This window comes from Ascaphus truei, chromosome 7 (assembly GCF_040206685.1).
Source record: "Ascaphus truei isolate aAscTru1 chromosome 7, aAscTru1.hap1, whole genome shotgun sequence".
Lineage (NCBI taxonomy): Eukaryota > Metazoa > Chordata > Amphibia > Anura > Ascaphidae > Ascaphus > Ascaphus truei.
The window spans coordinates 58,018,149-58,034,283 of record NC_134489.1 but is presented as its reverse complement, the minus strand read 5'-3'; the positions used below and the strand labels follow the sequence as shown (position 1 = coordinate 58,034,283).

General features: G+C 42.8%; 1 protein-coding gene across 2 annotated transcripts in view; it reads left to right on the top strand.

The window, feature by feature from the left end:
* Positions 1–870: 870 nt before the first annotated feature.
* The window catches only part of NRP2 (neuropilin 2), a 115,312-nt gene continuing 100,047 nt past the window's right edge, over positions 871–16,135 (top strand). Inside the window, exon 1 of one of the 2 annotated variants that reach the window (XM_075608546.1) lies at positions 871–1,598. In XM_075608546.1, coding sequence (XP_075464661.1) covers positions 1,526–1,598 — 73 coding nt within the window. In that variant the 5' untranslated portion in view covers positions 871–1,525. The remainder of the gene's footprint in view (positions 1,599–16,135) is intronic. The other variant, XM_075608548.1, reaches the window with a different exon arrangement.

Sequence of the window (16,135 nt, the reverse complement as noted above, 5' to 3'; positions counted from 1 at the left end):
CCTCTCACCCCCCCCTCTCCCTCTCTCTCACCCCCCTCTCCCTCTCTCTCTCACCCCCCCTCTCCCTCTCTCTCTCACCCCCCCTCTCCCTCTCTCTCTCACCCCCCTCTCCCTCTCTCTCTCTCATCCCCCTCTCCCTCTCACCCCCCTTCTCCCTTTCACCCCCTCTCCCTTTCCCCCATCCCCCCTCCCCTCTCCCATCCCCCCTCTCCTCTCCCATCCCCCCTCCCACCCACCCATCCCCCCTCCCTCTCCCCCCTCCCCTCCCCCCTCCCCCTCCCACCCCCCTCCCCTCTCCCCCCTCCCCCTCCCACCCCCCTCCCCTCTCCCCCCTCCCTCCCCTCTCCCCCTCCCTCTCTCTCCCCCCTCTGCCTCTCTGCCTCTCTCCCCCCCTCTCCCTCTCTCTCCCCCCTCTCCCCCCTCCCTCTCCCCCTCCCTCTCTCTCCCCCCTCTGCCTCTCTCCCCCCCTCTCCCCCCCTCTCCCTCTCTCTCCCCCCTCTGCCTCTCTCACCACCCCCTCTCCCTCTCACCCCCCCTCTCCCTCTCCCTCACCTCCCCCTCTCCCGCTCACCCCCCCTCTTATCCCGCCCCTCTCCCTCTCACCCCCCCTCTCCCTCTCACCCCCCCTCTCCCTCTCACCCCCCCCTCTCCCTCTCACCCCCCCCCCCTCTCCCTCTCACCCCCCCCCCTCTCCCTCTCACCCCCCCCCCTCTCCCTCTCACCCCCCCCTCTCCCTCTCACCCCCCCCTCTCCCTCTCACCCCTCCCTCTCACCCCCCCCCCCCCTCTCAGTCTCATCCCCCCCTCCTCTCAGTCTCATCCCCCCTTTCCCCATCTCTTCTTCTGGTGTGCTGTAATCAGTGACAGGGATGGGGGGCGTGTTGAGGCTGTTGTTGTAGCTCTGCCTCTCTGCGCTGACATCCACATGCTGCTTTCCCTGTAAAAGGCAGTGGAGGGGCTGAGAGGGAGGCAGATACAAGGAAGGAGGCACAGAGCACACACTCCCTAACCATCCTCATAGGGACACCAGCAGCCCAACTGCTCACTCCAGCCAAAGACAAGCCAGGGAAATCGCAGGATAACCCTTTCTCTGCCTAATGTGCCTCTCTATTAAAACTGATCATCTTGCTGCAACTGCCCATCTCATTGCACAGAGTGGAAATACCATATCTTCTTTTTATTCTGAAGACTGGGGACAAGGAAAAAGAAGTCACAATACACTTGACACCCTGTCTGTCTGACTCAGACCACCCTTTCGCCTGACGGGTTTCCTTTTTTTTTTTTTTTTACTGGGGTTGTCATTTTTGGGGAGACCTTTTCAAAATCTCTAAGCAAGTGACACTTCTTAGAAACTGGAGATTGCACCATATCCCAGGTAATAAAGGAAAGTCCACCCCATTTCCCAAGACAAGGAGTTTAAAGGCATTTTTGTTGTACATGCCGAAGACATCAAGGAGCAAACAATTGGCAAAACTCAATGACTTGTTAACAAAGGAATTCAATATATATATTTTTTCAGGGTGAAAATGGATATCTTTTCTTTTGTTTTGGGAGTTTTTTTGCTGGACTTTTCAGGATCCAAAGTGTCAGGTCAAGGAGGTAAGCCCTTTTAAAGTTCTTTTTTCTGTCTCTGTTTACGGTGGGGGGATCTGCCTGTGATCAGCAGCATGGATGAGCTGTGTGTGTTACACACAAGCAGAACAGGCTCTAGACACAGCTCTTCTTCTATTCTCTCCCTCTCACTCCCCCCTAACAAAATGCGCTCGCCTGTGTGTTCTTGTGTTTCCAAACGCAGACAGGCTTTGGCTGCTGTTAGATGTCACATCTGGAATAAATCAAAAAGGTTTTAAAAATACTACAAAGCCTTTTTTGCATTACTCTTCTTCTTGCCTTCATGTTTTGAAGTCGAGCATATCTCCCATGAGTTACCTCCAGTCCCACTAGAAGCACATTAATCATTTATGAGAACTTGATTTCAATTCCAATTAAACGGATTGCTGAGGAAGGGATCTGTGCGTTACAAGGAGGGAGAAATAATCTGGGTGATAGGGATCGCGGTGATAGGTTTGCAGATTATCCCGGTGTTTGGCTGTTTACAGTTGAGTCTTCAATCTTGCCAGCAAAGCCTTAATGTGTGTGTATGTGTATGTATGTGTGTGTGTTTGTGTTGCCTAGAAAGTGAGGCAATGAATATACATTTATGAGATAAAACAAACAAACCAAACCTCAGAGTCCCTGTGAAGTGGTTTTGAACTCTTCATGATGTTTTTTTCACAGTGTGTAGTTTGCCAAAGATAGAGGGAAAACACAGGGAGACAGAGAGACGAGTGTGTGCAGAGATAGCAGAGCAGAAGCAACAGCCCTACAATCTCTATCTATGGCAAATCCCTGAAACAACTGTATTTCTAGGAATTCATAATATAGGGTGCTATGGATATGAGAGACATATTGCACTAGCAACAGAAACCTCACAGCTGCAAAAGAGGCTTGGGGTTTTTGTGCAATTTGGGGGATATTTTCAACAACAAGCCCCCCCACCCCACCTCCTCACACACAGTGCAGCAGGTTTATATGGTAACTGCGACTAACACCATTACATACATTTTAAAAAAAATGAAAGAAAATGAGTCCACACCCTGGATTTGAAGAAAGTTTATTTTTTTCAGCACTGGATTAAATATACATTTTTTAATTACAACACTGTTTGCATTGTATAGCCACATAATTACTCCTATTCAGACAATGCCTTTAGCTCAATACACATTGTTGCATTAAACTTTGAGTCATCTTCCTTTCTCTCTGTAGAAAGTCTCGCTCACTTGTAAATAAGATTAGCCCTCATTGTATGAGAATAGACTTTTCAACAAGCGATTGTCACTCTACTATGAACTACAATGGGAATCCACAATGCAACAATGCAGAATACAACCCAAGAGGTCATTGTTGGGAAGCCATAATCCCTAATTAGCAGGCAATCTGTTTTGATATCCCGACCAACAAAAAGTATTAGAGAAAGGTGGACAGAGGAGGTGTTATCTATTAAACGCTTTGTATGAAAATAACGCATTTTATTGTTTAGTATAGTAATTTGGAAGGTGATGCAGACATCTGGGAGTTGAGCCTGCACTTAAAAGCCAAATTCAAGACCAGATTTATTGACAATAAACTGGTATGTTAAATGGCATTTTGCAGAAGCTTGTATTCTGCTTGCATGCATTACAGGCATTTGATGGTTTGAGACATACGGTCAGACCCTTGTCTGTGTTACTTTTATGAGTCCCGCTGCTCAAAACATCTTCCCTGTCATCTGGATTTCAGTAGGGTAGGGTCTGAACGTCCACATTCATAATGGTGCAGTTAACATTCTTGCAGTTGTAAGTTCATTTTTCTGGCAGGTCTCTGGAAAATTAATTATTACAACCCATCACCCATGGGCACTGCAGCTGTTAGTTACCCTTAGTGGGCATTCTCATAGAAACCAAGCTAATGTAACGTTTCCCAGTTTAGGGATAGGTGGTAACTCAATTATTTAAATCAAAACACATTCAGGGCTCAGCAATGAGACGAACCAGCACATTGAAGTACTGGCAGAAGGGAGAATGAGCTCTGTGATTTTAGAAAGAGGATTATCCATCTCAGTGTTGGAAGGGGATTTCAGAAGGCAATGGCATCTCATGATCCCTGGCTAGCTAAGTGGCTTTGGCAATCATCCTTCTTTCACAATCCCCATGTGATTAAAACTTTAAAGGGTGGAAAACATGCCTGGGGGGCCTGAGCCATAAATACGCATCTTGTCTGCTCTCTCCACTTTTTTCCTAGGGACAAGAAACCTATTTTTCCCTTTGGCTGGAGAAATTGTGCTCTGGAATAATTGGATCATGGATGCATCTAAGATCCTTATTTGATCAAAGGTTGGCCACCTGGCTTTCCAGTATGATGGTCCAGGCAAAGACCTGGTTTTATAACCCCCTAAAAATACAAAAATAAATACATTTTAGTCAAAATAAGAAAAGCATGGCATCCTCTGGATCAATCAAGATACATAGCATGGTTATCTCTAGTTTGAACTTGATGGGAATGTGTTTTTTAGGATAATCTATGTAGATAAAGATCTGTGAATATTGTGGGCGAAGCTCTTGTATGGGATATGCTGTGTTCCTAATAAAACTCTATTGTTTTTTATTTTCTTGTGGATTTCCTATTTCACTCTAAACTGGCTCCCAGTGTAATGAAGAAATCCAGGACTGCATTAGCCATGATTTGCATGGCTCTCAACCTATTGATTCGCTTTCAAGGGGGTGATACACTATTGAAGGCTTTGGGGCGCAACTGATGTGTGTGGCAGGCACCCTTACTTTTAAATGGGTGACACGTTTGGCTTCTATTGCGACAATATGTGTGAATCTGGTTTTAAAGAGGGCTAGGGGGCTAAAAAGGACATCAACATCCTCATTGAGGGAGTACATTGAGGCATGTGAATTTGAATTCACTCCCCAGTTATTGCTATATACTCCCCTAATATATGTGTAGTTCTTGTGCAATGACACTGCAGCTACCACCACACAACACATATCTCATTGCAGTCATACACATAATCCCTCTGCTTTATATTGCACAAGGGACCCCTTTTACACCATTTACTAATCGGCTACATAGAGTACCCCATACATAGGCTTCTCTTTACTCACCATGTGGAGATCCTCCTAATTGTGTCATTTGTCCCTGCTTGTTTCACACTTGTCTCCTCGTTTATGCCTGCCAGCTGTGTCCCATGTAACCCCTTTTCTGCTGGGAGAGCCAGAGACAGGGAATCATCTGGGTTAAAACATTTTATTGCCCCTTTGAGAAATTCGTGTGAGGTCCCCATCCATAATAATGATTTGAGCTATCCTTCCTCCACTACCGAGATGGGCACAGCAGACTGCTTGGGAGCCCTGTGCAGGGACCCATCCCATATTTCTTCCCAGAAGGAGCAGTGTCTACTGTAAATGAGCAAAGATAATTGTGTTTTCAGCCCATCCGATAGGGAATACTTCATGCTTGGTTGGAAAAGGTTGCTCTCTAATGCCAGAATCTGTTACTTTGAAACAGTGATCATTTTGGAGGGGAAATAAAGGTGCCTGATTCCTAAGCAACTAAAACGCCATTTATATCTAAACTACAATTAATGATCCAGTTTTAAGAAAGGAAAAAGCATAGAGCCCCTCCCATATCAGCTATCGTCAGCATTCCTATTCGTTTCATAATTATGCTTTTTTTCATCTCTAAAAAAAGGTGCCAGAATTAGGTACCCCAACAAAAATAGCTTGACTTTTATATCCCCAATCCTACTTAGACTGTTCATTTTCCTTTAGATATTACTTGTATTTTCAATTGTTATCCTAGTAATGTACATCACAAATCACCCTGCAATTAGAGAGAGATATTGGGTTACAGTACGTCTTGCCCGGCATCCTAAATATGGCCCCTATAACTCTGCCCCAGCCATGGGAAATTTGGAACCAATGCAATATGTATTATATTGTGGTTCTTTTTGGAGTTTTTCCACTTTCGACTTCAAAACCTATGAAATAAACTTTAAACTAAAAAGAAAGACAGACATTAAAAAAGGTAGACAATGTCTTAAATTGCCTGATTGCTTTCATTATTGAAGATCCACAACTAAGTGAACTGTAGTTTTTAATCTAGGGACAACTTCATCTTTTCAGGTAATTTTCTTTATTTCCACAAACTCCATTTTTTTCACCCATGCTAATGCATCTACCTTTTGGTTTGTTGAAGATTTGGGTTTAAATTATCCCTCTCCACCCACACTGCAAATGAGGTGAGAGTCGATGTTTCCTTGCCAAAAAAAACAACTCTAGGACTCCCCTAAGAATCCCTGTCTTTGAGATGCTACTTAGTTTGCTAATGTCATAGCGCCACCTATGCTTTCATCCCATCAGTGCCTGGAAGACCAGTAGGGAGGGGACATGACTTCATATCTTCAGTTCTAGGCTCCGCCAATCCTTGTTTCCCATCTCTCATTGTTCCCCTATGTGAATCTATTGCAAGACTCTCAGGGCCCTGAGCCAAATCAGGTTTTTGATGCAACCAACCAATACCCCAGTGTTTCCCATCATGGAGGCTAAAGAGAAGGGTGGGAAGAGGTCTTATATAATGGAAATGACAGAAAAATAGCAAATAAAGAGGAAGAAAGTAAAAAAAAAAGTTTATTTGGAGGGGAAGGGGGTGAACTGCAAATCTTAAGAGAATGGGGGTCACAAAGGCAAAACAATTTCATTTGGGGGACCCGGTGTAGAAAGATTGGGAGCCAGTTCAATCCAAGTATGGTGACCTGTGTGCATATGGGATGGGTGAGCCTGTCCCCAACAATTCCAGAACAGACGTTTACACTGAATGTGTCTGGGTACAATTCTTCTTGTCGACCATGTGTGTGGTAGGGTGCAACCTGGCATTTTATGGGTTCCAGTGGTTGATGTGCAGTGAAAAAAATAGGTGTACTGTGATTAACCGCTAGAGAGCAAATAGTACATAACAAATAGTTCATGCTATATTATGTTATTAGAAAGGAAGTAAGACTTATGTTTCAAGCTCTGGCCATGTTATGACAGTTCCAAATTCTTTATTGAAAGTTTTTTTTGTTCTGTATTTTTTCCCACCGCCTCTAAAATTTTCTCTTTAAAGAATTTTTTTTTACCCTGTGGTGATTATTCATTAGAGTGCTAATCTGGACACTATTGTACAAAAAAAATCCCATTGAATGGGAGTTTCCATGCGATAGTGCTTTGATTATTTAACAACGGCTACAAAAAATGTATCAAAGACATAGTAGGGGGCTTGAACTGCACTTCTGCTTCAGCATGTGTACCAGAGTGGGACTGGGCTTTAAATAGATGTTATTTTTAGTTGAAAAATTGAATATTTGTGTTATTTTCCATAAATTAAAAGAAGTATTTGCACTAAAATAAAATGTAAAGCAGTTGTACTGCATTGTGCCTGATCCAATATCATATAATCAATGGGGGGAAGAGTTAGTCCGATGTGGCTGTTCTGGCTGTTTCAGGCCAAAAATCTCCATGGAAGTCAACAGGAAGTTTTAGCCAGAATGAGTCTGACCACATTGGACAATGTAGAATGACGCCCTTAGTCATGCTCTACAGCAAAAACAGCTTTAGAATTAACCTCTTCAGTGCCCCAGGAGTCAGCAACACATTGTAACTGCAGGCGTCCCTAAGAGGTATTGGATCACTAGTGGCCTAGTTAATCCCATTGGTTACTCTACAGATAAACTGTATTATCCAGGACATTCTTTGCCAATTCTGGTTTTGTTTTGTATTATGATTTATAGAGCGATATCCAGCAGCGGTTTCCAGAGAGTTTGTTTAAGCTATAACACAGGGAGGAATGGTAGAATTAGCGATAAGTGCATAATACATCAAAGTAACAATTGGGACAAAGGGGTCCCTGACCCGAAGAGCTTACAATCTAACTAGTGTGTTATATATAGAAACAGAAGATGTACATGGATATGACCGTTTTATAGGACTAGGAGTTGAGTGTGCGTTTTGTAGCTTTCTGTTCTCTGTACTGTGTATAGCTAACTGCTGTTTCCTTGTGCAAAATAAGTCCCTGCTGCTGGCTGAACCCTGTTCTTGATGGTCTGGAGCAGGTGGTCACCATAGACACAAAAGATAGCTGACCACCTGGCTTCAGATTATCAGAGACACATCTCCCTGCCCTAAATCTGCACCCACCATATCCTTTGAATTACAAGGAAGTTGTCCATAAGGAAACTAAATTAAAGGTGCAGTGATCAAATTGAACTATGTTCAATAGGTTTGAACTAGGTGAATGGTGTCTAAAATAAAGTATACATATTTTGTATATCCTTTTTTACCCAGGAAATGTTTGCAAACATTGTAGTCTGAAGTTTAGGGTGGGGTTTGCTGCCCTTGTCTCGTCCCCAACCCTAGTTTCTTGCTCAGATGTGGTTGCACGTCAATTAATCTAACCATGTTATCATTCACATGATTTACCATCACTCCCTCATCTCCCCATTGAAAATTAAATCAAAGGAAAAAAGTTCCGGCTTAAAAGAGCAATTCATGCTTTTTTTTGTTTTTGTTTTTTTTACACAGTATTGAAGCAGGGGGGTCCCCGGAGCTGAACCCCATTCATTTCATGTCTGCAACACCCTGCTTCTTGAGATACAGACCTCCAAAGGGGTTGCCGGTATCTCGGCAATGTTTAAATCTCCCGTGTCACGTGGGCCAATAGAAAGCTAACCTGATGATGTCACAGCTTCCTATTGGCTCGCAGGGCGCAGGAGCTTTGAAACGGATCATTACGCGATCCCTGCGAGCGGAGCGGCTACCGGCACCCCCTATGGAGTTAAGTATCTCCGAAACCAGGGCGTCCTTGAAGCTGAAATTAATGGGGTTCAGACAACCCCTCATCCTCCCCTCCCCCCCCCCCCCGCGCTTCATTCCTATGTTAAAAAAAAGTCATGCTCTGATTGCCCCTTTAAAGCAGCAATACTCCCAGAAGAACATATTTGGGAATGGCGCGGGGGGAGGGGGGCATTGGGTGTCCGCGTGGTGCTACTTTCAGCCCCGGTTCTGGAGATAATTACTGGTAGCATTGCCCGTGTCCCCGCCTGTAATATTGAGCCTCGCCGCCATGAGTGATCAATAGAATGCTGCATGCTGTGATGTTGCGACTTCCTGTTGGCCCAATGATGTTACGGCTTCCTATTGGCCAACGGGATTCGGAAGAATGGAAGGGTAGTGAGCTTACCCAGAATAAACCTCTTTCACGGTAATTATCTCAGAACATGTTAAAAATACATTTCCCGGCAAAAAAAAAATCCATCAGGTGAGAATGCCGCTTTAAATAAATGATTCCTTTTTTTAAAACAACTTGAAAAACAAATATTTTAACCTATCAATCCGCAATTTGTTCAACAAAGTGTGTCTTTTACCTTTGATCTCTATTTGGCAGCCTAGGGGTTAATTATCTGATCTCCACAATCCTGTGGACAAGCCCTGTTTGCACAAAGCTTGTTAACAAATGGCAAAGTGGCTGTACTGTCTGATTTACCATCAGGAGCAACAGCCTCTGCTGCAAAGAAGTCAGCATCCTGTTCAATCACACTGCGCCCATTCAAAAAAGATAAGGATCTGCTATGCTTGTCTTTAAGATATCAGCAGAATTATTTAACCCCTTGAATGCCTTGAGGATCCTCACAACGAATCACAATGAAAATGTACTTAAGGAGGAATATCCCCAAATGAAATGGTATTTGACAGATCTACATGTGGTTTTTTTCTCACTTCTGCTCCCATTGTAAATGCAAGGGAAACATTAAGGCCAGTGGCCTGTTTTCAAGATCAAACACACAACTCTTACTTTTCTGCCGGTTCCCGGGCCTCTCCGCCTGGCACTGAAGTTGTTAAACATATCTTACAATATGGAATGGGTGTGTGAAAAATGATGGGCAAGGTGACGCATCGCTGTCACTCTAGTGCAGGGGTGTTCAACTCCAGTCCTTAAGACCCCCCCCCCCCCCCCCAGCAATTCATGTTTTAAGGATATCCCAGCTTCAGCACAGGTGGCTCAGTCAGTGGCTCAATCCTTTGACTGAGCCACTGATTGAGCCACCTGTGCTGAAGCAGGGAGCCACCTGTGCTGAAGCAGGGAGCCACCTGTGCTGAAGCAGGGATATGCAGAAAACCAGACCTGTTGGGGGACTGGAGTTGAGCACCCCTACTCTAGTGCAAGTCCAGGACAGGATGTAAAGTTGGATCTTGGTTTTTAAGCACTTCACAACCTGTAGCAGTGGAGGGGTTAAATGATAACACATTGCCAATGGTCATGCACAGCAATAAAACAGCAAATTGCATCAGAGTGTTTTATTAACTTTGCTATACCCTGCGGATAATGCCTATTAGAGCATTTAGTGGCTCAGGTGTAACTATTTAGATATCATGTCAGTTCTTTACAGTTTATGAACAGCTGCCTGAAGTTGGTTTAGCTGTGTCACAGAGACCAACGCTGTGGGTGTTATATATCAAGATTGTCTTGGTTCAAAATTGGTGCACTTCCGACAGTTAATGCACCCAATCCGGCTAAAACTGCCATTCACGTCAGTGGAAGTTAATGCCGGATGGGGTGCGTCACCCAGAAACAGCCTCAGTGTGAAGCCTTCTAGGTGCATTTTCTATTTAAAACGAATTGAAAATCAACAGGACTTTGTTTCTGGGATAAACCAGGTCTACTTTTTCCCTCCCAATAAATGACCCCCATTTCGCTTTAGAGGGGGAGGGGAAGTGCTAAAATTGCTTCAAATGTTGCTGATGTCTTCCCAACACGATTTACTAAAGTTTTGCTTCATTTTTTTTAAACCCGAGTATTATTTCCTTGCCAGAAATGTTCAGGATTGCGGATTTGAAGATCGCCTTCTAATGTAACAATGAACACATTTTTATTTCTATGAGTCCTATAATATAGATAAAGTATCCTGCTTGTTAAAATAGGTACGTGAATACTTTTAAGCATCAGAAATCAGCAGATCTTTAAAAAAACACCAAAAACAAACACGGCAAACTTCTCAGGTTGTTTCAAAGCCAGAGCAAACGTGATATATATATATATATATATATATATATATATATATATATATATATATATATATATATATATATACATATACATATACATATAAAGGAATCCTTTCACTATAGCATTTGTACATGCCCCTATAGACCCATATAAGGGTATGTTTAAAGTTTCTCTGGTGTTCATTTAGTGAAGTATGTATTCAATTCTGGCTGTAAAACTTGGACAATACGAGTGCAAAAAAACAACACCAGATTTATGATAATAAATTAAAATCCCATTTGAAACAAGGATTATTTTAGTTTTAATCTAGTGCTAATGTCTAAACCACTTTTGCAACTGGGAGGTTGCTAAAAAAATATCCAGTGATACATTTTGTGCAGTGTTTTATTAGGGTAGGTTTTCAATTTCCAGTTACGGATTGTTAGGGCTGTGAACAATTTATTACAATGTGTCAATGTAAGACGAGAGGCCACAGGATGACCTGTGTAATACAGTGCTCTCTATATAACACAATGTTGCAAAGCATTGTGGTCTTGCACCAGTGAGACCCTAACAGAAGAAAGAAATTCTTTCTGGGGTTTAGGAAGCTGTCAAGTAAAGATAAGGCTCTTGATCTGATCCCTTGGGGCAACAGTTTGTATTAAAAAGGAAAAAAAATTAATTTCTCACTACTGGGATGGCAGCCAAATTATGTGACCTTACAACGGTGCAGCTGCAGTGTAAAAATAAACCTCCGATAACTGAAATTTGTGAATCCCACCAGAGTCCATAGCAAGACCACGGAGCGGGTTTAACTCAGTTTTCCCTCTGGGGAAGGGTGTGCTATGCATTGCTATGGCGAATATATTACAGGCCTGTCTTTTCAGATCACGTGCTGGGAAAGAAAATACCAAAGTAACATTTTTTTTCGAATCAGTAGGAGTTTTGGAGAGTGGGTGTATGTACTGTACAGTAGGGGTGCTGAACTCAAGTCCTCCCCACTCCCCACCACCCCCCAATAGGTCAGGTTTTAAGGATATCCCAGCTTCAGAACAGGTCTGGTCCACTGATTGAGCCACATGTGCTAAAGCTGGGAGCCACTGTTAGAACCACCTGTGCTGAAGCAGGGATATCTGGAAAACCTGACCTGTGGGGGGGGGGGGGGGGGAGGGGAGGAAGGGCATGTGAACTTGAGTTGAGCACCCCTGCAGTAGAGAATAGATATCCAGTAACATTACACAGTGTCCATTTTTAACCAGGACGGTTCACCCTCCCTATCAGAACAGTATATGCTACTCAACCCCTTCACTGTGATGCGACATATCACATTGCGTTTTCCTTGCTCTTGGTAGAGAGGGGGTTAAAGTTCCGCCCTGTTTATCGAAACCGAAAATGCTCGTTTTTCCTTTTTCGTTTTTGCCAAACGATCGCTTGCCTCATTGTGAAATTGTCCACTAGCCTCCTGTTTCTTGAGAAAGATAAGCTTCCAGATTTAGCCAACAACGCCAGCCTGCGAGGAGCTGCTTCGTAACGCTGAACTGATAACTGCAGTGTTTTCATATGGTGATGTACAAAGTTTTCACCCGCAAAATGTGCATTTTTTGAGCAGCGAAAAAATTTGGCGGCCTTTATAAGCATTCGCAAGTAATTCGCCAAACCTTTCTTTCAAGCAAAAGCCCTACTTGCCTTAAAGCAGCAATCCCCCCAAGGACCACAGTGACGAATTCGAGTGACATGTTTGAGGGCTCTCATCGGGGTAATTGATACCCTTTTTTACCCAAATCTGACACCTATAAGTAATTTTTAATGTTAGACTTTGGAAGGGTTGGATTTCCCCTGGCTGCTCCCGTCTGTGTGATCAGCTAGTGCTTGTGCAGCCAGAGTCCCCCCTCCCCACCGCCCCTTATCTTTATTGGTTCTCTGATCAGGACAGGGTGGGCTATGGGTAAAGAAAACACTTGGCTGAGAAACACTCCCCCATTTAGAGGCTCCTAAGAAATTAAACTGGCTGATTATGTGGGATTGCACCTTTACAAACGCTCGGCGGAACTGCTAGTTCTTGGCAGAAATGTGTGATTTTGTGAAATTTGAGATAATTTTCATGCAATGTGAAATTTCGCAAGTTATTTCTGTAAACATGATTTGCCACACTTTTGGACACATTTGAACATCTCGATTTGGAATCACTGCAGCAATAATTTCTCAGTTAGATAAGCCCATATCTAGCTCTGAACAAAAGCAACAAACAGTGCAATTAAGACATGTTACATATGCTAAATATTATGCCAAAAACCTCTCTGGATCTCGGATTAGAAAGCATCATCGAATATTTATGCTCTTAAAGTAAAAAAAAAAAGGCAGGAGTCTTTCTAAAATAAAATCCTGACGTACTGTATTTCATCAGGAACTGAAACTGTAGGTTTTTAAATAGAAAAGTCATAGGTGATTCAGAAAAGTAGTGGTCTATATTCCCCCAGTATCATCACGCTTCCCCCACCGGCAACATGTATGAAATATTCCTTTTCATAAGATGATTATGTTGTTTAACATGTGTTAAGTGTGGCACAGAAGGTGCTTTATGGCTAATTGCTTTCAGTTTATTGCAGATCAAGTAAGTGCAGGGGAATTTCCTTTCTGCGGCAGCTAGCACGGGCTTTTCCAATGAGTCAGTCTGCAACGGGTAATTGTAGGGCTCTTCATTCGAAGAAATGCTCGTGTAAGGTATTGTCCAGAATATATAATATGTCCTGTGCTGAGCATCAGCGACGTGCCTGGATGCCACAGTCAGGACAAAATAGGCTTTACTCAGCAAGACTGCTAGAGACATCATATCCCCCTGTGTGTCCCAGTCCAAGAGAGAGCTAATCCGGCAAACACAAAGAGAATGGAGAGTTAACGGTATTAAGTGTCTCTTCTGAGAGATATTATTCCCAAGGAAGGTTTCTGTTGATATTTGATAAAGTAAAGCACATTATTATGGGAAAATGTGATGTAATGTCTGTGTATTGCTTCATCCACAAAGCCTTTGATGTGGATACTCTGGAAAAAGGTACTTATACCTAACCCCTTCATTGCCAGATGGGCCTGGAAGACGTAGACGAGGGGGAGTCTGTGGTCCCACGTAGTTGATTCAATTCAAGTTTGTACAATTTGTTTGTACTTTTACCCTTTTTAGCCCGAGCGCATCTTTCATGGTGAATTTTCTGCTCCTGAAGGAAAGTGTATTTGCAAAGAAAAACAGACCAGAACTTAACTTGTCATAGTCCTGATCACCGATCCCTAAACCTCTGCACCATTCTTAGTTAGGTTTGTAACCCATGATGAACACAGAATCTTTTGTATATGTTCTGCTTTGTAAGAGTTAGGTTTTCAGGTCTAAAGTTGAAAAGCTATAGTTCTGAGTAATAAAAGATAGGTTGCGGAACGTTACCTTTTAACCGACTTTGAGACCCACTGTGAGGGAGTCCTCCTTATATCTCATGTCCACCACAAGGACCTTCTTAACACGCACCATAGAATTCAATTGGATTACCCATAACCTCTTGAGCAACGGACAGGCTCATCACGATCATGTGACTGCTCCTCGAAAAGGTCACATGATCGCACGTCATATGACATGAACAGAAGAAGAGGAGTCATTTTCTACTGTTCCTTCTCTGGCCAGACCCCATTCAGCACTTCATAGGAGCGCAGAACACGATCTCCCCTAGAAAAACGAGCTTGATACCATGATGCAGCCACTGTGTCATGGGGCCCCCAGGAGTGACAGACACTATGACGTTGAGCTACATCTTGGGTCACTCAAAGGGCTAATGAATAACACAACATCCCCTATAAATAATCAGGTGTTCCCATAGACTTCAATGGCGTCTGCCAGATGAAAATCAGAGTAAGTGAAGCAAAAAGGTTGAGCGCTTTTGAGATGGAGTTTTATACAGTTAAAGGTTTTTGCTTTCCCACAACTTTTATATACAGTACATTGATTCTTTTGGACTGTGTAGTTATATATATTAAACCTGGTCCTGAGAATCCAGGATTCACACATTATCCGGGATATTGGTGCGATCCCTGATATTACAATTCCTTAAGTAATGTTAGTGATGTTTCAGTCTGGCAATCAATCACTTGGCTAAAACCCATGATGTCACACACTGCTACTTACAGTAGTAGGCAGCCACCTGAGGGAGGTCAAAATCCCTACCAATGACTACAAGAAATCTATTCCTGCCTTCTCGGCATCTCCGAGACTCTCTGGGGGAATGAAACATTCATAACATGAAAGAACAGCAGAGCTAGAAGGAACAGACGCTAAGATTACTGCAGTCTAAGTTGGCGTGTCTGATAGAGTAGGCCGCCAGCGATAGAACGGGTTGAGAAAAAGATGATTCCACCTTAGTTTTGGGAGAAGAGATTGGCAATATTGAAAGTATATTTATATTTTTATTGTTTGCATACCACACACATTTTTCAGAATAAAAACAAAAATCATGCGACTCTTTCATAGGGTTCTTAATAAGACATTGAAATATATATATATTTATTTTTTAGCTACATAAGGAATTGAACCTAAATTGCACAGTTGCAAACCCATTGTCTTTTACCACTAAGCCATTAGCAGTAGTATCATGTACTTGTATTAGATGTTCCACACTGCTTAGAATGAAAGCGTTTGGCCACTTTACACCTTCTGTAATATTTTTAGCACGTATTTCATAATTCATGATATGTATACATAACATTTAGACAGACATGTTCTAAACTAGCAACAAATAGAAAAATACATGGTCAAAATAACCTCTCCCCTTTTATTCTTGTAGCGTTAACACAGTATAATTCTTTTAAAATTAAATGATCTCTCCTAAATGGAGAATCAGATTAAAAAAAATAAAAACAGCGCCGGATAGCACAGAAATAGTTCTCTTAAAGTTAAATAATTAAATAGAAATGACTGCTTTAAAAACAGCTGGAAAAAAATATACAGGCATACCCCGCTTTAAGTACACTCACTTTAAGTACACTCGCGAGTAAGTACATATCGCCCAATAGGCAAACGGCAGCTCACGCATGCGCCTGTCAGCACGTCGTGAACAGCAATACCGGCTCCCTACCTGTACCGAAGCTGTGCGCAAGCGGGGAGACTATAGAGCCTGTTACACATGTGTTTATTACATAAGTTATGCACGTATATGATGATTGCAGTACAGTACATGCATCGATAAGTGGGAAAAAGGTAGTGCTTCACCTTAAGTACATTTTCACTTTACATACATGCTCCGGTCCCATTGCGTACGTTAATGTGGGGTGTGCCTGTACAGTACTTGGTAATCTGGGGGGGGGGGCATCATATTCAACTCAACTCGAAAATCGAACACAACTCAACAATCGCATCTTTAATGGATTTTGTGGTGGTTGCATATGGATACTCCTTTATGGCTATTATACTTTATGTAATGTCCAAGTGTTATCTTATCCCTAACCCCATAGACATATTTCATCCAGTGAACTGAAGATTGCACAGTTGGACACGAGTTGAA